The sequence below is a fragment of the Fistularia commersonii genome, chromosome 13 (genome assembly GCF_037954325.1).
Source record: "Fistularia commersonii isolate RoL2024-O1a breed Wild chromosome 13, RoL_Fcom_v1.0, whole genome shotgun sequence".
In the NCBI taxonomy this organism is placed as follows: Eukaryota; Metazoa; Chordata; class Actinopteri; order Syngnathiformes; family Fistulariidae; genus Fistularia; species Fistularia commersonii.
Window position 1 is genome coordinate 5,056,940 of NC_141296.1, and position 25,536 is coordinate 5,082,475.

The following is a 25,536-nucleotide window of genomic DNA, read 5'->3' on the forward strand; positions in this document are numbered from 1 at the left end:
TAGTTATGCATTGTAAACATATTTGACGTCGCTAATATTTGAGTTTGCAACTAAACCAGTTTGGATTAAAACAAAGGAACTTTTAATAGTCATATAATAGTAGCAATGTAAGCACATAATATTGCTGTTTCTGAGCGCTTATGACCTTGTCATTGCCTCTGAGCATGCAGAGCATGTTTCAAGTTAGCCAAGAGAACAATTCCAGTCTTTCTAACCGTGGTTAGGATTACTACTGAGATCACATCGACTCAAAGTAATTAGAGGGAGAATTTCATAATTGGATCCGAGGCTGTTATTGTGTGAATTGAACTGAGCAGGAAAATGCAAGACAGAAACAAAAGCAGAGAAATAGGGAATGTTTCAGCTCATCTGTTAGCACCTTTGGAGGCAAACCTACTTAGATAACGCTACCATATTAGTGAACACTAATGATTTTTAATGACAGCGGTGACTGGGTATCCACCGCATGTAAAACATCTGGATATGATATATTTTATGATGTACTTTGTCTAGGGAGGGAAAAAATGCAAATGATTTCCGGTGCTGTCTACTGTTGGCCTAGTTATGCTTTTCAGATTTTTTCTTTTTCTTTTTTTTTCTTTTTAATTTTTTTTTATTCAATCCTTCTGCAGTCCCCTGACCAAAATAGATTTCTAAAACATTTTCATGCAAGACAAAAGAAACATTTCCCATCACCAAAGAGTTTTTTTTTCTGCATTTTAAAGAACAGCTCTTCTCTATCTTTACGAGAAAAAACACTCATCCAGAGCTCATAATTTAATATGACGAACAGATTAGCTCCGTTGTAAAAAAAAAAAATTGCATTTTCCGCACGAGTAAATAGTGTGTTTGGACACTGTTCACTAAGCCGAGCACAACGACAGATGTAAAATGTCCTTTTTGTAATCAGTAAGCAAAAATCACTAGCTTCACAAAATCATTTTTTGCATTCTACCTTGTAATGGAACTACTTTGGCATTGATCTACTTTATTTCTTTTACAGAGGTCAGCTAAGGCTTGAATTATCTTTTGATCTGTTTTTAAGCTGGAACGCATTATTACACTGACCCCGTGATTATCACGATCCAATGCATTCATAGAGGTCTTCATTAGTAAATTAAGCTGGTCAGTTATTATAATGATGCCTACCTCCACACGTACGCATACATACTCACAGCTAGATGGAATCATATGTATGTCAGTCAAATGGAAATCAGTCTTCTACCCTTACAACTGGTGCTCATGTACAAAAGAGCTGTTGCTCCCACCTGTGGATGTCTGCTTCCCAGGAGAGGAGAAGCTCGCCAGGGGGATGACCTTGACAGTATTCTCCGTCTTGGTACTACTGTGTCTGTCTAGGGTGTTGTAAAATTGGGGTCGGTTGTTTCCTTTGTCCAGACCATCTTTTTTGGGCACAGATCTGCCAAGTGTATGGCGGCCATCCATGACCCCGATGTTGCCCATGTTTGCTCTGCTTCCCTGGGTACAGCTTTGCGGGAAACCGAACGAAGGGAGCGTACCAGATATGGCAGACGAGGCCGGGGTGGAGGTGGGGCTGTTGCTGCCAGGACTCTGGAATTGAGCCAGGGCTGGGGGCATCCAGCAGCTGTCAGAGTGGCCCAGTATCAAACACTCCTGGGTGCAGGTCTCAGACGCCTCAGCTAAGGCTTTCTGTAGGTTCACCTCGATGGCTGAAGAAGTACAGTATGAAAAAAGAAGATAAAGTATATTAATCCACCAGATTGGAAAACACAACACTCGCTGATAAATATAATGATTTTACTGGGTCCTGTTAATGCACCTAATGAACTCATGAATCATAATGAAAATAGAACAAAGTAGAAGTCTTATCAAGGGTTGACCCACAAAATGTCAGCCTTTTAGCAAAATGAAAGTCAGTGATAAATGTTTCATTTCATCTTGTAATGAGAAAAACACCGACAGAGCGTTTAATTTCCATCGCTATTCCCATGACTCTGTCTGTTTACCTACAATATGCAATGAATTCCCTGTAGCTTAATTAGACTGAAAAAAATCGGGATGTTTGTCTGTTGGATTGTCTTCACTGTATTAAATAGTGAATGAATAACTCGACAAAGACTTTTTTTTTCCAAATCACCGTCGGAGTGGTTCCACCCAAACCGTTTCGTTTATTTCGAAGTCCCTCATAAACCCGAAAACCAGCTTCATACCCACGTTGGGGTATTTGTCATGTACGGGTACATATAATGTATCGATAGTTAATTATGAAACTATTTCAGCAGCATACATAGGAAGAGAGTGAAAAGAAAAAAAAAAAAAAGACAAAAAAACAGGGAAGTGACTGGGCAAGGCTAAGCGCTCAGGCTATCTTATCTCATTATCCCTGCTCTGACATCACATGTGGAATGAGTCTGGAATGAGGCCTCGGTATTGAGCCTCAGCAATAAAGGCTGTCAAGCCAGATAATTAGAATGTAAAACAGTATGCATCAAGGCAACCAGGAGCCTGCAGTGTTATGTTTCCTAGGCCATGCAGAGGACAGAGGTCCTCATTCACATCGCTACTCTAGGCCTAAGCTTCAAGCTGTCATGCAGAAATTATTCAGCATATTTGCATAAGTAAGAATGCTATAAATTATTGAATGGTTTTAGACCCGACTACACTGACAGCGATGACTACTCCCTTTATACTCACAAGTTTGAAACATGCACACATGGTCCGTCTCATCCGATTTCCATACATACAGTCAATCGCGGGGCCGCGTATACGGAGACGGACAACCATTCACTCGCCCTTTTGCACTTTTGGGGAATTTTCCCAAATTTTTGTGTCTGAAAAAGTATTGTTTGGGGTGTTTTTTTTTGGAGGGGTCAAACCCTGTCCAATATGTCCTGTACATACTGAATAGCAGCCTTCGAGGGTGAGTGTATAAATCCATTTGCTGGTAAAAATGCCCCTTTTCAAGGGGCCACAGTTACTCTTCTCTCAATCCTCACTGGCCTCATAGCTGCTATGTAAGTATCTTGGGGTGTTGCGTAAGCCAATTGTCTGATTGCATACACAAACTGCTGCCAGAGCCGATGATGCCCAACCTATATAGGTGTTAGTGGGAGAAATTTCTACGGGTTTACAAAAGAATATGAAGAAAAGAAACAAAAATAGACTTCGTGAAATGTTGTATGACTGTATGAAACAAACATGTTTGAGCTTTTGAGTCATGTCATAAATTTTGGAATGGTAAGAATGTGTTTCGCTTTGCTGTTCTGTGAGAAACAGTGACCGGGCAGAGCCAATTCTTGGCCGTGCCCTAAGTCAATCCTTATAAATGCTTGGCTTTTAAAGATGAGTTTTTTTTTTTTTTTTTGACGCGGTTGTGCTATTACTCTAAAGATAACAGCATGCATGCACCCAGAAACCCAGAAAATACATTTCTTTTTTTTTTTTTTTCCCTCAGTGTCAACACAAACATTTAAAAGTGCATCTTTTCTATTTACTTTCTCTTCCCTCAACTTCAATTGATGATGACCCAAAGGTAAATGAGAGGTAATCTGCGGATAGATTGCGTCGCACAGCTTGGCTTCAAAAGAATGTGTTGTATTTTATATGTATTGTCTCCTGAAGACATACAGTGGGTCTTGGCTATTTTTCGATTTGAGAGGGATGGATTTGGGTAGGGGGAACTGAGGGGGTGTGGGCGCAGTGTGAGTGATGTCACTGACAGCTCTAGCTGTTTTTGTCAGCCAGGGGTATGATGCAGCCTGCTTGTAATGCTGATGTCCTTTGTGTTCAGGGGAAACAACCCTCCACCCCCCACCCACAACGCTTCCAGGAGGGATCACACATCAATGGTGCCATGCATCTCCTGATGCGGTAAATAATCTTTTCTCATTTTTTTTTTTTTTTTTTTTTTTTTTTCAAAGAAATGTGAATGGCACACAAGTAGAGATAATAGTACACAATAGGGTGTAATCAAAGCAACAGAGATCAACCCTACTCTTCCCCTTTAAATGAGCTTCACCTGCCGGTGGTGGTGTGGCAGAAAAAAGAGCTGCTACATTTTTAAGTGAAAACATTCGAAATCTAATACCGGTTTCGCCCGCAAAACACCCTGGATAAGTGACCGCGGTGCTGCAGAATTCACATTCAGATTCAAAAACAGCCTGCAGGCCAATCTGACTGCTCTGTCACAAGGTAATCTATTAGCCATGGGCTTGTGTTTTCCTCTACATCCCACGCTGCCTCGGTTCGAGGTCTTTTGTGATTTCTGTGTGGTAACTTTTGAGTTTGTCTTTGTCCAATGAAATCTTTTTTGTGGCATCACACCTGTTGGGCATCAACAGATCAAACAGCACTGCATTCACCTTCAGCTGGTGTGACCAAAATTAAAAAAAAAGGTCGGTAAACTTGTACATTTATTATAGATAGTAGTCTGGGAAGCAAAAGTATTTTCTTTATCAAGTTAAGAGAGGGCCCAAAATAGCGTTGAAGTATTTTCTGGGAACATGGTGGCTTTGACTCTGCAATTTACAGTTGGTAATTTTAACGTCAGTGTTACTTTTTAACACAATGAGTCAGGTAATATATATACAGTATATATATTTATATATATAAATATACATATAAGTAATAAAATTATATTCAGGCCTTTTTGTTACTCTCTGTTGCACTTTCTTATCAGATGACTGATGTTTAAAAATTTAATTTCATACTCTGAGCTGAAATACAATAACGCACACACACACACACACACACACACGCACACTGAGCTGTGATGCACACTTATGAGCCATTTTCTTTCTAGTAGTATAAGATATTTCGCATGGCATGAGAGTTAATAATATTTACTGACAAAGTTAGCTGGATCTTGATGAGCCTTACAATTTGATCTGCACACATATCACAATTCCAGTCGTAGTTGCAGCGCAAACTAATTAATTACTGCTAATTAAAAAAAAGGATAACTGCTTGCTTCTAGGGCACATCACACTCTTCGAACAATGTTAAATTTATGCAGTGTTTTTTTCTGTGTGTGTGTGTGTGTGTGTGTGTGTGTGTGTGTGTGTGTGTGTGTGTGTGTGTGTGTGTGTGTGTGTGTGTGTGAGAGAGAGAGAGAGAGATATTTTATCCTAAAATTCATGTATCATACCCTAGAAATGTTGCTTTAAAGCCTCCGCTTTTCACAGACTTGATTTTTGTATGCGTGAATGACTGGGATAATATGAAGTGGATGTATTCGTAGTGTTTGATACAAAAGTGCTTTTATTTGAAAGAGGTTTGAAAAAGGTGATTAACACCTTTAAGAAGTGAGTTATTAGTTTTTGTTTTATCTTTTGTTTTTTTTCTTTACCATGAGGTTTTTATTCAAAGGGACATTTATATTCAACATTGCTTTTTCAAACTTTGTAAAACAATTTACACATACTCATAAAGTGTAATTATTACATCCATAATGACTGTAACGTTGCTAGGAATATAAATTTTATGGTGCGATGCATATATACGTTACAAGAAGAAAAAATTCATCATAATCAGAAAACTAACTTTTATTGGGGCCCAGTGGTTTTATTAAAAGCAAAACTATGTAACTAAAACAGATTGTGTTCAAATATACAATAGAATAAAAATGGAAATCTGGTCGTTTTTTAAACTATTGGACCTTCTGGTCTTTTATGTGTTCCACGCTGCTCCAATAATGTATTGTCATAATCATAAGGTATTCTGGTGTGAGTGTTTGAGACAAGATATGATGAGATGGGAGAGTAAAAAAGCGACAGACCAAGGATATGTAATATCTGGAGCCTGCTCTTGTTCCCAGTTGTCAAATAGCAATACCTTGCATCTGTGCTCGGCGTCTGATATTGATGTACAATGCAACCTTTTGCATATATGACACAAAGGTGGCTGTCAATTAAATGTGATGTAAAGTCATTCATGTCAAAATGAGACATTGAGAGCCACAGTTCAAGCAAGCATTTTCAACTATATTTCAAATGCATCAACACAACCACCTCTCTCCTTTTTGCACCAGAAAAAGAAACCATTGAATAACCTTTGAATTGGCATACCATGAAATATAAATACTTGAAAAGTCTGGTTGTAAACTATTTATAGTTATTTCATTCACGGGATGTCAAAGATCTATCTCCAAATGTTGGCAACAGCGTAAAAAAACAACAAACACAAAAATAAATAAACCCGAAAACAGCTGTTTAAGTCTCAGGAGCAAGAAATGAATACCTTTCCAAAGTAGCCTTACATCACGTTGTGTTTTTTCACTGCATGTTTAATCTTGAAAACAAACAACAAAATGACAGACATTTCTTTATTTCTTTCCATCTCTGTGGAAAGTGCTATATTTCATGTTGGAAATGTGATTTAAAGGTATTTGTGCTTTATTCTTTCGGTGAACATGTATTTCTGGGAATATGCAAGTTTACCTACATTAAATTATTAGCCTCCATTATTGAAAAAGCTTCCATATTGTATGCGTTATTTGGGGGCCTAGTGTATTTACATATGTATTATGTGAGTATATATATATATATATATATATATATATATATGTATGTGTGTGTATACATATGTGTATATATGCATATATACGTATATATGTGAGTGTATATGTCTATATACATGTATATATGTATGTGTGTTTATGTATATGTGTGTGTGTGTGTGTGTGTGTAGTCATTCTTCAATAATTAATGATTTAACTTGGCTGAAAGGAACTTGGCCTTCCCTTTACTTGAGTGATATACAAACAGGACTGAAGATCTTACCAAATGCTTACATTCAGGGTTTTAATTATTCATTCATTCATTCATTCATTCATTCATTCATTATCTACAGCACCTATCATTCACTCCGGCTCACAGTGGTTCTTGAGCCTTCACCCGGTGTTTTCGAGTTAGAGACAGGGTTAACCTAGGACTGGAGTCTGGTCAATCACACAGCCTTTTTTGGTTTAATTAATCCTGAGTAATCGGTCATTTCAATTCAAATTCTTTTTGTTATAGTCCATCAGTGTATATCCATGATCCTCAATGAATGCAAAATGCTAGTATGTTTTGCCTTACTTCTTGTAGGGTATTTATATTTTAAAATGTATCATTATTATTTGTCATTTTATTATCACTATCATTTTTGTCATTGAGGTTGTTTGGTTGTGATTATGATGGCGGACAGGTTGAAAACACTGACTGATAGATGTTCAGTAGGGCTGAGACAGCCAAGAAAGACATGGTATGGGTTACATCATTTTCTTTTCCATCACACCATTCCCCCCTTTTCCATAAGGTTTAAGGTATTATCCACGTTATTTTTTTTCCCCCATCTATATATTCAGGGATTTCTTTTACTTTGAAACCTCCATCACATATGGGTTCTTTTACCACGAAATGAAAATAGGCAGGCTTGGAAATCTGGGACTTCTCTGGAAAAAATCTGTCTCCATGGCAGTGACTCTAGAAAATTAATTTTCACTGCATGTCAGACTAAAATGTTATTTAATTTTCTTTGCTTTTATCAAGAGAAGGTACACTATAATCCCTTGTAAAAGCATGCACCTGTCATAATGTGACAAGAGCAAGGGGAAAGAAGTAAATACAACATTTTAGAAAGGGATACTTCTGTCAGAGGATCAGAGATCAGCAATAACACAGAGGTCAAAGGTACATCACCTGTAAGCATTTGTCAAAAAAGGCACAAACAAATAAACAAAGTCCAGCAACATGAACTCATTTTACTCAAGTATCTTTATCTTTATAAGAACAATAAATCAGTGTATGCTAGTGATTATCTAAAACAAAGACAATGCGCATTTTTTATCTGCCCGAAAGCATCCGTTTCACAGGGATCCCTTTCAACGGGGGCAACGTTGAAAGACACGAGAAATAAAAGCGAGGCCATTTCTCCTCTTTTTCACATTTTAAACCAATAGTGCCAAATTTAATGAATGGCCTTTTTAAAATAGGAGACAATGTAACACAGATAAGAGGGTAGTGAGTCGGCCATACATACTCCAGACTAATTACTTTTGATGAATATACTGTGACGCCGGTGACATCAATGAGTCTCTAAACCACGTACGTATTTATCAGCACTTTTGGGACCTATATGGTTCCTTTCCTGTAATCCATCTACACTTGTCTACTCTCAACCCTTTTGCTTTGCCAGTGTTTGACCCATTGTAACTGAAAGTAATTGCAGGTAGAAAACAACATCTAATGATTACTTTATCTTAGAGTCTGAGAGAAAGTGAAAAGTCATAAGCAGGTACTTTCAACAAAAGGAGGAGGCTTTTTTGTTCTCGACACACAATTTCAGACAACAAAGAATATTATTGACTTGGCTGAGATTAGAACACCAAAACAAATAACGAAGCACATAGAGAGGACAAAGTGCAGAGAGAGAGAAAGGATCTCTCGAACAACCCGGTGCCAACTACTTGCCTCTTTCTTTTTGTTGTCATTGATTAAAAGCATGTTGCTCATTTCACCATTGAGAATATACAACACCCATACAATTTATAGACTTAATATAATGCAAATACCCTCGTGTTGCATTTGTTGTTGGAGAACCAAGAAAACATGACATCTTTGTACTACCTCAGCAGAAAGAAATGCCCACCATGAAAGCCATTCACAACAATCACGTTTGCGAATCCCATCAACAGAGTATATTTGGGGAAGGTGTAACACAGAAACAGTTTTTCTCTTGACACTTGACTTTTCTGGGTGACATTGCTTGATTACACCTCCTTCATTATGCTTGGACTACCATTTTGCCCAACCAGTGAACAAGATGCCGGTGTCACCGTCAACACAATCAGGTCTGGCCAAAGTACGCAGCCCGGGCTGGATAGATGAGAGGTATAAACACAACAACAATTTGCAATCAGTGCTCATCACCACAATGACACACAGAGGAGGAGTCAAAGACTTTCTTTAAGGAAAAGACGCACAGACAAGTCCATGTACATGCAGATGGACACACTCAAAACCATACATGCATACAATGATAATTTCACACTTTTAAAATATCATTCAAGGACTGCGTTTCATTTCCCCGGCTTGATGAATTTTACACAGCCACTGGGCAAAAATGTAGATACAGTGTATATGTGGTATCACCGACAGCAAACCAATACATAAATACATATTTAAAATACAGTGTATGGTTTGTATGAATAGCTATATATTTCCACAATTTGAATTCTGTGAAATGCATATGAGGAAGTAGAGATAAAAAAGGACAGTTACATTTTTGAATAATTGAAATAAACAAACAAAAAAAAGGGTTAAAATGGAAAGCATAGAGGCAGTCTAATGTATGCAAGAAGCCTGACATTCAAGATTTTTTCGGAATAACTTTGATAAGTAAACCACTGAAATGGCCCACAAAAATCACATCTTTTTGTGATTCGTGAACAAATTAATCTTGCTGCATTCATATCTGGTGTAACAGGACAACCAAAGAAATTGGAATAAAACTGAATTTCTAAATGACATACTGGAGGAGACTGAACAAGCGAGCTATACAACAGCCAACACTGCTACACCCTGTGTTGTGTTACAAGCAAATTCATCATGCTGACCCATTGCCCCCAATTATTATAGAAAACAAGAATGAATCAAATTAACATTGAAGAGAGCTCTCGGCCTTGTCTCTATAGCCAATGGATTCACCAACGGCAGCAGCAGGAGGAGGAGAGGGTAATAAACAAGGTGCCACTGCATATGCTATATATCTTGCAGTCATTGACGATTAGCTCTGTTTTCCCTTAGCCATACATTACTGTTATTGCCTTTACGGCGAGACAGATAGGAAGTGGATACAAAGGCATCATGAAGCCCATCTTTCAAGCAACTGTCAGGCTGAAAACCACTCAGCACCGGTGGCAGTATGGTATCGGTGCAAGAGTAATAGTGACCTGGTGGAAATAGCATTCTCTTACACGAGCAGAGTTCTTGTTAATTTTTTTTTTTTTTTTTGGTCTCATGTTTCTTTGAAGTGTATTATTTACATAACTTAATATGGGATATGCGAGTGAAATAATCCGGTTTCCTCAGAAAAAGAAGTCTGTCTTCAGATGACAAGCAATCGTCCTCAAGTTTTGTCCTATAGGCATTCCCTAAAAACCGTAATCCATATCAACTGCCAGTGTCAGAGGAAATTCTTCCATTTCCAATTGTTTTTTCATTTATTTTTTTTCATTGATTTTCCTTTCCTGTCTTTCGCTTCCCTTCTTGTTTTTTTTTGTTTTTTTTTAACTTTTCTTTCTTTTCTTCATTATAATTTTTTCTGCTTTTTCCTTTTTTTTTTTTGAACAGCTTAGACATGACTACTGACTGTAAAAGGTATTAGTCTCAGTCATTAGTGCTGGCAAAATGTATTTATCATTGTGAATTGTACCACCATAAAGGTTTTAATACGAGGGGCAGACACTTCCGATTCCCCTGTGCGTGTACATTTTAAAGGTTTTCCTTTTCTAAAGTGTCACCAACCCTCCTCTGGGGACAACTATTAATTTTTCACTAAAACCCTCCCCTGAATAATGAATTCTACCCTATTTATACTCTGTGGTAAGTCCACTGAATGTCTAAAAAGGGGTTATCATGAAAAGGGTAGGGCTTTCAGTGAAAGACCTGTTTCTGCTTAACATGTTTAATTCATCCGTATCGCCATGTTCTTGAAAGCAGAATAAAAAGTCATATAATGTATCACTACCAAACACGAAAGCAGACACAAGCAGCATATTCAATAAATCACAGCTTTACTTGACGGTTTCGATGTTGACTGTCACAATCCTCCACCCTACACCAGCCACTGAAAGTTCAGATATATGCCTTTTACTCCTCCAGGGCCTGGCTGACAGATACGCTCTCTCTAAATTCACATAGGTACTCAGGGGATTGTGTTAATGTTTCTGTCACTATGCACTTTATTTGGGCTGTGTTGAGTACAGGCATTGTCAAGTAACATTCACAACAGTGGGAGCGACAGGTAGAGATAGACACAGATAGAGTGTGTGTAGTCCTAAGATGGTTGTTACTAAAATGCATTCAGTATGTCCCGTTTTTAATCACGATTGGGGTAAATCAGGATATGAAAATCATTGTGAGTCTAATTTGTCTCCTAGATAAAATGAAAAAAATAAAATATTATTCCACAAAGACTGACATTATGATTTTTTTTTATTATAATACGGAATGCGGTTCACAAATATTATTATTATTCTAAATGGTTAACACATTCAAGCAATTTAGAGATGCAGTTAGGTGTGAATAAATATCAAATTTCTTTTTTTACCTGCATATAGGATTGTGAGTATATATGTGTGTGCATTGTTGTATGTATTTGTATTCAAATTGATACACATGTTTTGATAGAAATACATGGGTTGGAGTAGTGAAAAAAAAGTGGAAAGAGGGTTCTCTGATTGTCTTCTCTCTGTGGTGATAGAACCAATCTCCCTGTGGCTGCAACAGTCCAGAGAGAGTGAAAATGACAATGCAACAACGCTCAAGACACTGCTGGCAACCCATTGACCTGAATGTCTTTATGCTGTTTGGCCTACAGCACTAACTATCAGATATTAACACCCGGCGTCTTTGATTTTGTGTGCCTGTCAAGCCCTCAGGACACTTGTTACTCCTGGGGCAACATCCTCTTTGTGTCAGTTGTTTCATTTTGCCTTAAAACGAAAAAAAGAAAGGGAAAAAAAAAATGGAAAGAGGCAAGGGTATGTCACATTTTCTTCATGGCATCTAGGAGACCGTAATGTTGACATGTCCTAGTAGAGCCTTAAAATGCCCCGGAGAGATGGGGGGAAAAATTGCCGGGGTCTCCTGGCTCATTGCCACCACCACCATGGTTCCAATGACATCACTATAGCCAATTTCAACCAAGTAGTTTATTTCCAGCTCTTGCATTTTGTGTGTGCATGTGGATGCTTGTGTGCATGTCAGTGAATGTTTGACAGAGAGAAAAACAGGCTCACTGTGTGTGTAATTCAGTGTGTGAAGGCACCAATATCTATATGATAATTTCCTCTTCACTATGAGCAAAGACAGCAACACTGATACAATTCATTTCCTATTTATTTACTGGTGCGGAAATGTTGAGCTGGGCAGAAGTTACCTCTGGAGTCTTTCAAGGCCGAGAGGCTGCAGATTTTGTTGTACAAATAAAACTAAAATCTAATAGGATAGGGGCAATTAATTATCTTTTTTTTAACCATTTTTTCCTTTATTTTCCCCCATGAGTCCTTGTGATAAACACAGTGACAGCAAAATATAGATCCATGAACAACCACTCTTAAAAGAAAAAGTACTTCTGGAGATGTTTTTAGTCATTAACCTTTCGCGCGCGCGCGTGTGTGTGTGTGTGTGTGTTCATATATATATATATATATATATATATATTAGCGTTCATGTGTCAGGTCCAATCACAATGACATCCAATTCTCCTAAATTGATAACTTGTCACAAGAATTCATTTTTTCCCCCCCAACTCAGATATTGCTAATTATTTCAAACGATCTGCTAGATAGTCTAAATTTCATTTAAATTAAATCCCGTCGTCTCTGCTGACCTTGGTTTGCTCCGAACAGTTCCTTTAGCAATTTCAGGTTCTATTTAAGAAGAAATTAGAAATTTCAACTCAGTTTGACTTTGGTAAATACTCACTGAGTTCAAACTGACCAGAACAGAGGTCTGCTCTGCGCATGTGTTGCAGGAATGCATCTGAATTCTAATTGAAATAGTCCCAATTTAAGCTCCAAGGCATCATTGGCTAGACTGGCACACCCTAGGATGTGGGAAGGACAGATGTACAACAATATGCAACTAATCAGGCTTTCGAGCGAGGACTCTGGGTTGCAGTGCAGCGGTGTTTCAATGACGATTTACAAGACACATTTTTTTTGTCACTGTCCTTTTCCTGTTTTTTACCAGGTCTGATTACCGGAATTATATGTATTATATGTAGTGAGCAGACTATAAAAAAAAAAAAAAAAAAAGCTTTATTTATTTAACTGCTGTCTTCAAAGTCTATTTTGGAAAACGCATATGATGATTTGGAAGCTTCTGACAGGTTAATTAGATATCACTTTATTTGTCACATTAAGTTATACATACAGCATAACTTGACTATTGCATTTAGCCCCTCATGGATGAATCACGAGCAGAAGGCAGCTACTGAGCAGCCTCAGGGGGGATGTTTGGGGTTCAGTGTCTTGCTCAGAAATGTTCAGTTCCAATGACAATCGCTCTAACTCCCTGAGCCACGCTGCCCCCAATTAATGCAAATGGACATTTGAGTTAATTGGAGACACACACCTGGGGATAAATTTTGAGTCATAACTCAAACACATTCTATCCCTGTGGTCCATCATTGGAAATGAATTAAAAGAAATCAGTTATCAGGAAGATAATCCTAGACCTCCTTAAGTTTAGTTCATCCTCGGAAACATTTTCCAGATGCCAAAACACGCCATGTTGGTCTGTTAAAACCATTATCCCCGAGTACAGACACCTTCGGAGGGCCACCCATCATACCTCTCAAGAAGGAGATGGGCTCCATGTCTCAGACATGAACATACTTTGGGATGAAATGCGCGTATCAACCCCAGAACAAAAGCAAAAGACCTTGTGAAAATGCTGGCAGAAGCTTGTAAGAGTGTCATTATCCACAGTGAAACGGCCCCTGTACCAACATGGGCTGAAAGGCCACTCAGCGAGGAAGAAGCCATTACTCCAAAAGCAACATAAAAAAAAGCCAGATGACAATTTGCAAATGCATATCAGGACAAAGACCTTAATTTTTGGGGACATATCTTGTGGTCTCATGAAACCAAAAGTGAACCGTTCGGCCATAATGACCATCGTTACATCCGGAGGAGAAAAAGGGGGAAGCTTGCAAGAGAGCACCATCCCGACTGTGAGGTACGAGGGTGGCGGCGTCGTGTTGTGGGGATGTTTTGCTGCAGGAGGGACTGGTGCACTTCACAAAATGGATATCATAAGAAAAGAACATTATGTAGAAATATAGAGGAAACATCTCAAGACACCAGCCAGGAAATTAAAGCTTGGGTGCAAATGGTGTTTCCAAATGGACAATGACCCCCAAGCATACAGTCAAATTAGTTTAAGTGGCTAAAGGACAAGCGATTCAATGTCTCAATCCTATAGAGGATTTTTGGGCATAGTTGAAAAACCCTTCCCAGTTAGAGAAGCACTGTCAGGAGGAATGGGTCAATACTCCTGTGATATTCTTGTGCAAGAATCTCCAAGATTTTTGACCCAAGGCATACATTTTAAAGGGAATACTTTTGAGTATGTAGGACATAAATAAATATACAGTAAATATATCTCTATATATTCAAATAATTTCTATTCAATTATATTTATATCTATATAATATATATTATTATATTCAGAATTATAATTTCTACTTAATCATATTATAATATATATCATATAATTATATATATATATATATATATATATAATATAATTATACATATATATATAAAATATCATTCTGTAAATTACGTAAAGTCAGCAATCACTTTTCTTACTGGATTTGCATCAACAAACGCATTTTTGTCATTGCAAATTGTTAGATTAAAACTATTTTGTTTGATTTAAATGACGACAAATTCGTTTCTTTATTTTTGAAGAAGCGAAAACAAACAAACAAACAATGAAAACTTTCTGTAACCTTAAGGTAAATGGACTATGGATCCCATTGCAAAAGAAAAAAAAATGCAAACAAACAACAAAAATTACAAAGACAGGGCACCTGGTATGTAAGAAAAACAATTATGCTATATTGACAGCAAGTTCAATCAAAAGGTCCCCTGCTGGACTCGATGTAGTGCCAATCAACTGTGTGTTTCTGTTTCATGTTGCTGCCTCTCATTTTAGAATCTGCGGTGAGCCTGTCATGGTTAATCATCAGTCAATAGTTTAGAGCTGATGGTTAATGCTGACTGATTAATTTCACCAGAGCTCATATTCCTCACTCTGTGCTTCCATGACAATACTTATCATTTGTATCATACATTAAACATACATGATTTTCAGTTTGTGTGTAAAATAATATAATTTAGTCGCAGTCAATAGAACCTACAGCAAAATTAGGCATGATTTTTTTTTTACCTCAAGGTCCATTGAAAATTTGTATTCGATTGTCATACAGCATGCACGATCAATGCATGTACCATTTTGCAGATGTTATTAGAGTGACTCTATCAAATGTGACATATCTATGTCTACACACAACTTTGTTTCACTCTTAATACCTGTGGTGGCTCACTCATAATCAAAACAGCAGAGCCCGATCGCTCTTCAAAAGAGAGAGAAGCTCATTCCCGCAGAAATATCATAATATGAATTTGTGAGAAACATGAAAATGATGAGTTGTAATAGGTACTTTCTAACCCTGAAATGTCAAGCAGGAGAGAGAAACTGTAATAAAATATAGGTGTGATATTGAAATAGCTGGAAGTACCACCTCCACAAAAGAAAATGCAATTACTTTCTCATCATTCTTCTGTCTTTTCGTCTTCTTTAACTATCTCTATCTCCTGTTGTTTTCCGATGGAATCAAGACTCGCAGGCTCTATTTATTCTCCATACGTGATTTTTTTCTGATTATGGCGACAGTTTTGGCAATGTGTTTTCTGAAAACACTCATGGGGTAACTTTTTGAGGTTATCAATGCAAGAATCAAACAATTAGCAAGTATACGTTGATGAGTAAACATTTTTTTTTGACAGTATACTTTGATAACTGGAGGATTTTGAAACTTCATTTAGTTGTCCTTTTCAATTCCCTTATTTATTATTCAATCTTATGAATAGAACTCTCTGGAAATCAACATATCAATCATGAATATTTATGTGAAACAATGTATTTACAAATATAATGCATGTGACCAGTTATTTCTATATGTGTGTGTATGTGTGTTTTCACATATCACGCATTCATACAAACCTAAAGCATTGCGATTTAACTATCAAGGCTATTAAGGTTAAATTTAAAATGATTTCTCCCAATTTTTTGGAGAAAAACAGTTAAGAAAGTATATCTGCAAAAAAAACAAAAAAAAACAAAAAACAACAACATAATGATCAAATATTGAAATAACCCACGAATGACAATGAAATTCGATAATGCACTTTCTTCTTCTTTTACCGATTGTGTCCACACTTCTTGTGGCAAACCAACAAACACGTGTAAAATCTACTGTCACGGAGGGAAACCGTATTAATTTTTCAGCCTCAAAACTGTTAACTGAAAACACCTGTGAAGTGCCTAATTCTGTCTCAGAGAAAGACACGTATTCTCTCCATCCTTGTGTCAGCGTAGCTTCCTTTGAGGTGTGCAGCAATGTCTGCACGGACCTGATAACTCTCATATTCCCGGCAAAGTGTAATTTGGAAAAATGCAGACACTGTACACAGACTATCCACATTGTTAATTAAATAATTCACCCTTTGATGTTTTTTTCAGGTTTAAATAGGGAGAAGAAGAGAGAATTTTGATGCTGCCTTCCATCCTCATGGGAAGATCATTGATGGTGCATCATTATAGAATGTGGAAAAAAAAAAAAAAAACCCAAACTGTAAATCCATTAAGTTAACTGCAGATAACACTGCATGACTTCTAATTTAATGAAACCATTGTTTTATTTGTCAGTGCTGTGGGATGAAAGTAGCTATATTTATTCATATGCCATCATTTGAGAGAACAAGTGATTGTGATTGACTGCAGGGTGTCCCGATACACATTGTACTTTTAAAGTAGTTCCACTGAAAGTGTTTCCTCTTCTGTGCCGAGTGCATGACAGCAACCATAGCAACAGGCAAACACTCATAATTGGTTAGTTTGACATCATTAACGAATAATGCATAATTAGAACATTGAGGTTTAATCGATCCGTACAGTATGACAACTTTTATTAGTTAGATGCTCCCGAACAAATACGTTTAAAGAAACTCGGGGAAAGAAGCACAAATGAGATAACATTGGGATTGGTGACAGCTGGCTGTAGGGCGTCTTGACATTAGAACAAAATGAAAAAAGTAATCTGAATACTTTATTTATTAAACCTGTCAGAGATCGACAGTCTTATCTTCTGAACACCTTGGCAGGATGACAGACAGAAAGGAGGTCTGGAGCACTCCTAAATTACGAAGTGTGAAATACACATTCTGTTCACGATTGTGCAGAGACAGTATGTACTGTGACTTTTTACCATTAAATAAGTCGGGGGATCATCTGTATGTCATTATAGTTGGCCTAATATGAAATAATTTTACCCTAATTTGCGATTGCCACAGAATATTACAGACGGTTTGTGATGTTAAGTTCCCATCATGGAATACTTATATATATATTTTTATCCCATCATCTACTTTTACACTAAAAGCAATGGGCTTTGACATGTTCATTATGTAATGGATAATGCAGAAGTGTCACGTTCCTTTTAAAGAAATTAGAAAAAGTCATCCACACTGTGGGTAGAGGGCATTCTACCTTACTTATTCTCTATAAATACAGTCACCAAACAGGGATGAGATGGTCAGATACCAATTGCAAGTACTTTGTTTAAGTGACATGTTGTTTTTCAACTCACCTCATTATTTAGAATGAATGTTTGTCCACAAGAGCAGGGACATTTAAAAATATCTTTACATAGTAATCCATGGCTGTCTTTACATAATTCAAGTATAACTTTCCAACTGGATTCAACATGTAAAAGTTATTTATCGATGTTAAATCATTATAGTGTGACTATTTTAGAGAAAATTATCAAAGAAACAATAATGACAATGCTGTTTGTGATGAATGGCTCCTCCCCTGAGCAATATAACTCTTAATTTGATCAGTAAAGATGATTTTCTTCTCCGAAATGAAATCCACATTCAATCGCATCTTTGTCAGTGTGAAAGTTAAAAGTTGAGCGATGAAAATGGATTTAACATCACAAAGCAAACAAACAAATAATTGCTACTGCATTGTGTGTATGCCCATGTTTGGACCATTTACCAAGATTTAAAGAGAAACAAAAGACTTAAATACATTAAATCATCCCCTGCTTAAAAGGATAAAAATGTTCATTTTGGAGATTTGAAATACCTATTACTTGGTCTCTGTGGAGACTTCAAAATTGCAAAGATTTTTTTTTAACCCTGAGGGGTGGAAATACAAAAACAAAAAAAAACAAAAAAAAAAAAACAAACAAAAAAAAAAACAGCAGTCAATCTGGCCCATTCAACACCACCACAAATTATAGCGTCCAAAAATGCAATTCAAATAAGTCAATGTTCATCTTTGAAAATTCTATAAGCAATCATTATAATCCTCCTAAGGGTAGGATTTATTATAGGGTGGAAATGTTGTGTTTGTTTTGTCCTGTACTGTGTAAGCAGTAGTAGATTTCATATACAGTCACGCATCGAAACAGACAGTATTGTCATCCTCTGTTGATCGTTTATGTGCCAGATTTGTTGATGTATAGAAAACTTCAAGAAGTCTCACCCAGCTTCTGCTAAATTGCTTGCTTTTTTTCCTGCCAGTAGAGGGCATGGCGACACTCCCAGTCTGTTACAAATGTATTGCTGTGGTGAAAAGTTATTTAAGATGCCACTATTGCAGCAACTAAGTCACTTGATGGGTAATTTGGTACTGGTCTACTTAGATACTGGTCTAAAGAACCCCCCGCCCCCACCCCAAAAATAGGCACAAGATAGGTAATGATATAAATCATCTGATCAAGAACTGTCATGTCTGCCATTTCTGGTTGTGACAGAAAATATATATTTTTTTCTATGCATCAAAGGATGAAGTAAAATAGACAAATCAAGAAAATGTTATCTTTGTGAATAATATGGACAAAATATGTTTATCAATGTGAGGTAGGAGCTTTGAAAGGGGTCAGATATTTTTAGGTATTTTGGTGAGGGTATGTGGTTTTTTTCTTGCTTGTTAAAATGATGGAAAAACAAATACGAAATAGAGGGAAACCTTGACGCCACGGCCCTGTATACTGGTCCAAGACTAATGATTACTGACATGCTCAACAAGCCAAGATATGAACAGTCATCCTGAAGCCATTGCAAAAGTAGAAACAGCTGTTGTTTCGGCAGAAGGTTAGCGTTCTCACAATTCCAGCTCCCAAGAGACGTATGGTAGTAAAAGGGAAGCGCCTATGAACGTACCGGCGGCAAGTTTGTCACCTTATGATATCGATAATGATCGAAAAATTATTTGATAGGTCCAATTTTTTCCAAATTTCTCAACAAAAATAATAATAATAAAAAAAAAAAACAAGCATCTTTATGCTGTTCATTGATAGCTTTGGTGGCTTAGACCGCCACATACGCAATAATACCAGTCTGACTTACGTTTAGCAAAATTAGACCGAAATTTTCCTCCACAGACTCTGGTGCGATTAGCATGGACATGAATGGGGCAAGATTAAACACAGTGGAAGAATACAGTGAGGGAACTGCAATTAGATACAACATTATTCGCTCTCTGTTTGATTGTGAGAACTGTGCCTTGTTTTGTCACAATAGGATTTCAATGTCCTATTGTGATGAAAGCCTATTTTGAAACCCACTGAATATATGTGACTGTGATGAACCACTTTGTTTCAGCAGGACAAAAGACAGGCTTCTCTTTCTAGACCACCCTGCCATATAGAAAGGCTTTGAATAGGTGTCCTGGAAACATTCGGTGGATGGCTTTTGTTGAAGATACAAATGCCAGGTTGAATCCTTTTGAATGGCCATATAATGTCATTTGTTACATGCTCCTTACTTAAGCATTATGCAGGAAGTGTCTGAAAAACACACCATTTTCCAAAACATCTTATAAATGAATTTGGAATTTCCCAGGTGTCAATTTTTTTTTAGTTTTCCATCAAAATGATTTGTCTAAATTTTTGCATGGCGCATTGCACTTAGTTGCATATGAATGGGGCTACATATTATCCAAGCGAGCCAACTAACACACCCTAAAAACTATTTATTCTCTCCCATGCTTTTAAGCAAGTCAGGCTCATGGGATGTCAGTGGTTGGCTTTGCATGTCTGCGTGCACTGCCCTTGCTTAGAATTCAGCAGATGGAACCATGGGATGGAGGTTATCAGCCATCCCGTTCCCCTCTGGACTGTAATTCGTTGTCGACGATGTGCTATGGACCCTAAAGGCCTACCATCTGTTTACTTCCGCTTCTTCCAAAGGTGAGAAATTTCAAACCACCACCTGGTTGATATTTTAGCCTCACGTGAAGCCAAGTAAGTCGTGTTCAGGTATTTGCTTTAAAAAAAAAACAAAAAACACAATATATCCCTTGATATCGTGCAAGTGCAATTACGGTCATTCATTTTGTTGTTTATTATGAATGATTATTATAAGTATTGTCATTATTTATCTCTAACATCAGGTTAGGTGTTTTGCATTTATTTTGGTTGTAGCTATATACAATAGCAATAGAAATGGGGAAAAGAAACAACTACACTGGGAGGTGTCCTTAAAGGACTCTTGCCCTAATAGCGTTGATAACTACGGTAAATAAAATCTCATCCATGGATATCAGCAGTGTTCAGGAAATTCTGAGGATATATGGAATTTTGCCATTACGAGCTAAAGTCTTTTTAATTCTTGTATCGGAATTGAGACTTCAGCAATGTCATGAACACCTGGACACAAGCTTTATGTCAATTGTATAGATTTTTCCATCAGAAATAGTTATTTCACACGTAAAGATTTCTTAGTGGTGGCGCAGTTGCAGGAGCGCCAGGTAATATCTGGTGGTTTAAAACTAACCCATTTATGTTCTGACTGTTCCGTCTAGCCATTTTTGTTGGACCTTGATTTTATTCAAATTGTCATTGACAATTTAGACATTCTTTGACTATATTTTCTCCCACCCCAGGGTTGTGACTTGAATGAGAATTGTGTTTTGACAAGCAGGTCATTCCTCAGTCTTGCTTACAGTATTGTATCAATTGCTCTTTTTTTTTTTTTCCTTTCCATGTAAGCAGAATTATGACCACTATAAAACGTATGTGTGTGACATTAATCAAGCTGGCTCTATTTCCTTTTTTTTTTAAGAAAAAAAAAATCACCGCATTACATCTTAATAATTATTACTGTTCTCGAATGTCATTTTCTAACAATGGTACACATCCATCTTGGATGAATAATGTGGGTCGGAAATATCTGAAAGCCGTGATAACTTCTCTTTGTAATTCTATTTTGATCTCTCAGACAAAGTTCCTTGCCTAATAATGAATTAAAAAAAATCATCAAATTGATATAGTCAGGAAGCTTTAAGCAGAATGTCCAGACAGAGAGCTTCCACCAAGGTGAGACATTAGGAGGTGAAGGTCCGGGGTCACCTGTCCTTGATGTATGCTGGACCAACTCCCCGAAGACCCCAGATATTTCTTTTTCGCTGATGAGTTAAACCCGCTTGAGCCTTGAGAAATCCCGTGGATTTCTATTGGCTTTGTCTGATGCTGTGTGGGACAGTAATCGTACTGCTCAGCCACATTAATCAATATCAGCGCAACATGACCACAGCATGGTGCAGCTGATGTAACCAATGTATTGCGTCCAAAGTTTGTCCAGTGAACCAAAGTTCATCTTGGAAAAACTACAGATAATTCATCATGATATAGATTATTGTACAAAAGTGACTCTGCATGGGCAGAAAGATTCCTCAGGAGGCACATCCTCATTATACAAAATCAATCACTCGCCTAATGCATAGACAGGGGGAAGTGGTGAACTCTGTTGTCATACAGTAATTTTCAGGGTTTCTAAATTTAGTGCATGCAGCCGTTAAGACACTGTAGACAGAAGGTATTCTCTGGGCACTCTGAGAAATGCTATGTATTAAATGGAGCGGCAAATTTTCTCATTTTTGAAAAGGCATTATGTATGCATGTGGGGATGTTTGTTAAAACCCTTGTCTGCTGTCAGGCTTCACCTCCTTTCCCTGATGCTTGAAGACGGAACCGTAAGCTGTTTACAAATACAGAATGACAGGTTTCATACTGCTAACTTAAGTTTTCACGTCAAATCCTTTCAGTGACATTTAACAAGGAGAGAAGAAAAAAAAAAAAAAAAAAAAAAAAAAACAACAAAAAGACTGTCAAATCTAAAAGGCTTCAAGAGAAAATGGTCCAAGATGCAGATATGTTGATGAAAATGGCATTTCATTTGAGATGCTGCAAACCGAATAAAATTGTGACAGTGTGTGATTTCAAGCAACATATAAACTTGACATGGTCAGTTGCTCTCAATGTTGTGGTATCTACTCCTTCTCATACTTCTCACAGGTCAATAGCAAGAAAATAAACCTTGTAACTTAACTTTATTCAATCTGAGCTAATCAATGACATAGCACATATATTACATGATTGTCTTGCATATTTAGTATGTAAGTTAGTATGCGAATTCATTATATAATATTCCAAATTACAAGGACTTTTATACATTTTTTTTTTTCAATCGAAGCAATGTAGAGAGGAAGGTTTTTTTTTTTTTTTTTTTTTTTTTTTTGCGAGGAAAGGCTGCACGCACACTCTGGTTCAATTGAAACAAGCCTTTTCAAGGCCAGCGTGAAAAACCATACAACTACCTTATGGTTGCACAAATAGCAAAGTACATAAACGCGCATTTGCACATGGTACGAATGAGAGAAAATCCGACTTAGTAACATGAGCAACATAAACTGAGATAAAAAAATCATGGCAAGGACACGTCAGACACACAAGTTCGATTTGCGATATTACAATTTGAGTGCAATTTTAGACGTTTTGCCCTTTCTGTAGCCAGCATTTGTGCCCTTACATTATGGATTAGCAAAGTCTGTTGTCAAGGAAACGTGATGGAGGTAGAAAAGGAAGTATTAAGAAGCTTTTACAGAGGCAAAAAGTTGTCGGAATAATGCTGTAGTAAATTGAAAAAAAGACATAAAAGAAAGGAGCACAAACACAGAAACAAAGCCCTTTTGTTCAGGTTCAAAAAGAATTGGGTGGACTGGAGCCGTTGAGTCTTTACATATACATGAGAAATATTCATATCCATCAGCAAAACCCATCGTCATTGGAACGGCAATAAGGGTGACACATTTGCTGACAACTGGCCTGTAACGCAGGGTTCATATACCCCTTCATTCCCATTAGAATTTAGGGGAAGATTAGGTATTTATTAAGGCATGTAGCAATAATTTCTCCTATTCGGTACAACTTCTGATTCACACTTATTTCAGTTTGTTTGAATTTGAAAACATTCACATGTACAACGCTCACTTCTAGCAATTACATGTATTCATGTATGCATTTGATTTACTGTTTCTTCTTCTTTTCATTTCGACTTTTCCCTTCAGGGGTCGCCACAGCAAATCAACCTTCTCCATTGAATCCTTTTCTCTGTATCCGCCTCTCTCATACCATCTACCTTCATATCCTCTCTCGCTACGTCCATAAATCTTCTCTTTGGTCTTCCTCTAGACCTCCTGCCCGGCAGCTCCAATTCCAGCATCCGTCAACCAATATATTCACTATCCCTCTTCTGTTCATGACCGAACCATCTCAGTCTGGCTTCTCTGACCTTCCCTCCAAAACATCTAACATGTGCTGTTCCTCTGATAGACTCATTCCTGATCCTATCCATCCTGGTCACTCCCAGAGAGAACCTTAGCATCTTTATCTCTGCGACCTCTAGTTGTGCCTTCTGTCTTTTGGTCATTGTAACAGTTTCTAGGCCATATAGCATCACTGGTCTCACCACTGTCTTGTCCACCTTTCCCTTCTGGCCGATAGTCTTCTATCACATAGTACCCCTGAGACTTTTCTCCACCCATTCCAACCTTCTTGAACCCGTCTCTTCACTTCTTTTCCACACTCTCTGTTACTCTGGACTGTTGACCCTAAGTATCTAAAATCCTCCAACTCCATGATCTCCACTCCCTGTAGCCTCACCATTCCACCCTTGCATTCACACACATGCTCTGTCTTGCTGCAACTAACCTTCATTCTTCTCCTTTCCAGAGGATATCTCCTCCACTTTAGAGTTTCCTCTACCTGTACTCACTACTGATCACAATGTTATCTGCAAACATCATGATCCATGGAGATTCCTGTCTAACCTTTGTTCAGCCTGTCCATCACCCCTGCAAACAAGAAGGGGCTCAGAGCTGATCCCTGATGGAGTCCATCTTGAAGTTCTCTGTTACCCCTACAGAACATCCCACCACTGTCTCACAGCTAGCATACATGTCCTGCACCGGTCTAACATACTTCTCTGCTACTCCAGAATTCCTCATACAATACCAGAGTTCCTCTCTTGTCACCCTGTCTTATGCTTTTTCTTGGTATAAAAAATGGAGTGCAGCTCCCTCTGGCCTTCTCTGTACTTGTCTATTAGCATTCTCAAAGCAAATACTGAATCCGTGGTACTCTTACATTTCATGAACCACAAATACAAAAATCATGTTTAAATGATCAAAAGATTCAAATAATATCCCTTTTGATATTTCACAGACAGAAACAAAGGCTTGGGTATGATTTTGAGGCAAATCATACAGCAATATTAGGCTACTGACGAGCTCAGCCTGGCCTTGGGAAAACAAAAATGACATTGTGTGTCATTCCTCCTATCCATAGAGATACCATAATAACAATACTTTTTTGTTTTTTTGTTTCAAGATATTATTTTCAGATTTATTTTTTATTCAATGTTTTACGTTGTGTGTATAACTTTACCAGGCATCAGTCCTCAGAGAGATTGGATAATGAAAGGGAAAAAAAAAACTTCAAAGAGATTAACTCATCAGCTTTGAACAATAATAATTATATATTGAGATAGAACATCATTTCCTCTTCCTGTTCCAGCTATTGTATTAGAAGTCAGGCGGAATATGTCGTGTTATTTGATTGCATTTTCAGCCCCTGTCTGTCGTTTCTCTCTCAGACAAGAGAGAATGATACAAATGTGCAGTCTGCGCCGTAGGTGTCAAGGCTTTGAGCTTGTTAAAGCGGCCTGGTCAAGTAATGTAGGATTTTAACAGCAATTTGCTCAGATTGGCCTCACTGGCATGGTGAAGGTCCATAAAGCTTGATTCATCATCCCTTTTTGCTGGCAGAGGGCATGCAGAAGGCAGGAGAAGAGCAATGCTCAGGTACGGGAAAGTCATCCATGATGGAATCTGTCAATGTGGCAAATGATTTCTTTTTTTCCCTGCTGCTTTTTATCTGTCGAAGGAGTCTGTGACAGAATTATTGAACTTTGGCTGTCCATCCAGAAGAGTTATTTATTTCTGCCCAATGATGTTTGTATAAGGAGAGTGCAGACGTATGAGTAATATTTGCGTTTTGACATAAGAGTCAGAAACAAGGTGGTGATACTTCTCAGTTGAGCTCAGCCTCCTTTTTTTCTTTCCTCCTAGTTTGCCTCTCATCTGTTCATATTTTTCACCTTCCCTCTTGTATTCATAATTATTCTGGAAATTCTATTTGCTGCAC

The 25,536-nt window shown here is 37.6% G+C and overlaps 1 protein-coding gene across 2 annotated transcripts in view; it reads right to left on the reverse strand.

The window, feature by feature from the left end:
- Positions 1-576: 576 nt before the first annotated feature.
- Positions 577-25,536, reverse strand: part of pcdh11 (protocadherin 11) — a 115,394-nt gene continuing 90,434 nt past the window's right edge. For both annotated transcript variants that reach the window (XM_086157728.1, XM_086157727.1), the window contains one exon: positions 577-1,691. In XM_086157728.1, coding sequence (XP_086013854.1) covers positions 1,228-1,691 — 464 coding nt within the window. In that variant the 3' untranslated portion in view covers positions 577-1,227. The remainder of the gene's footprint in view (positions 1,692-25,536) is intronic.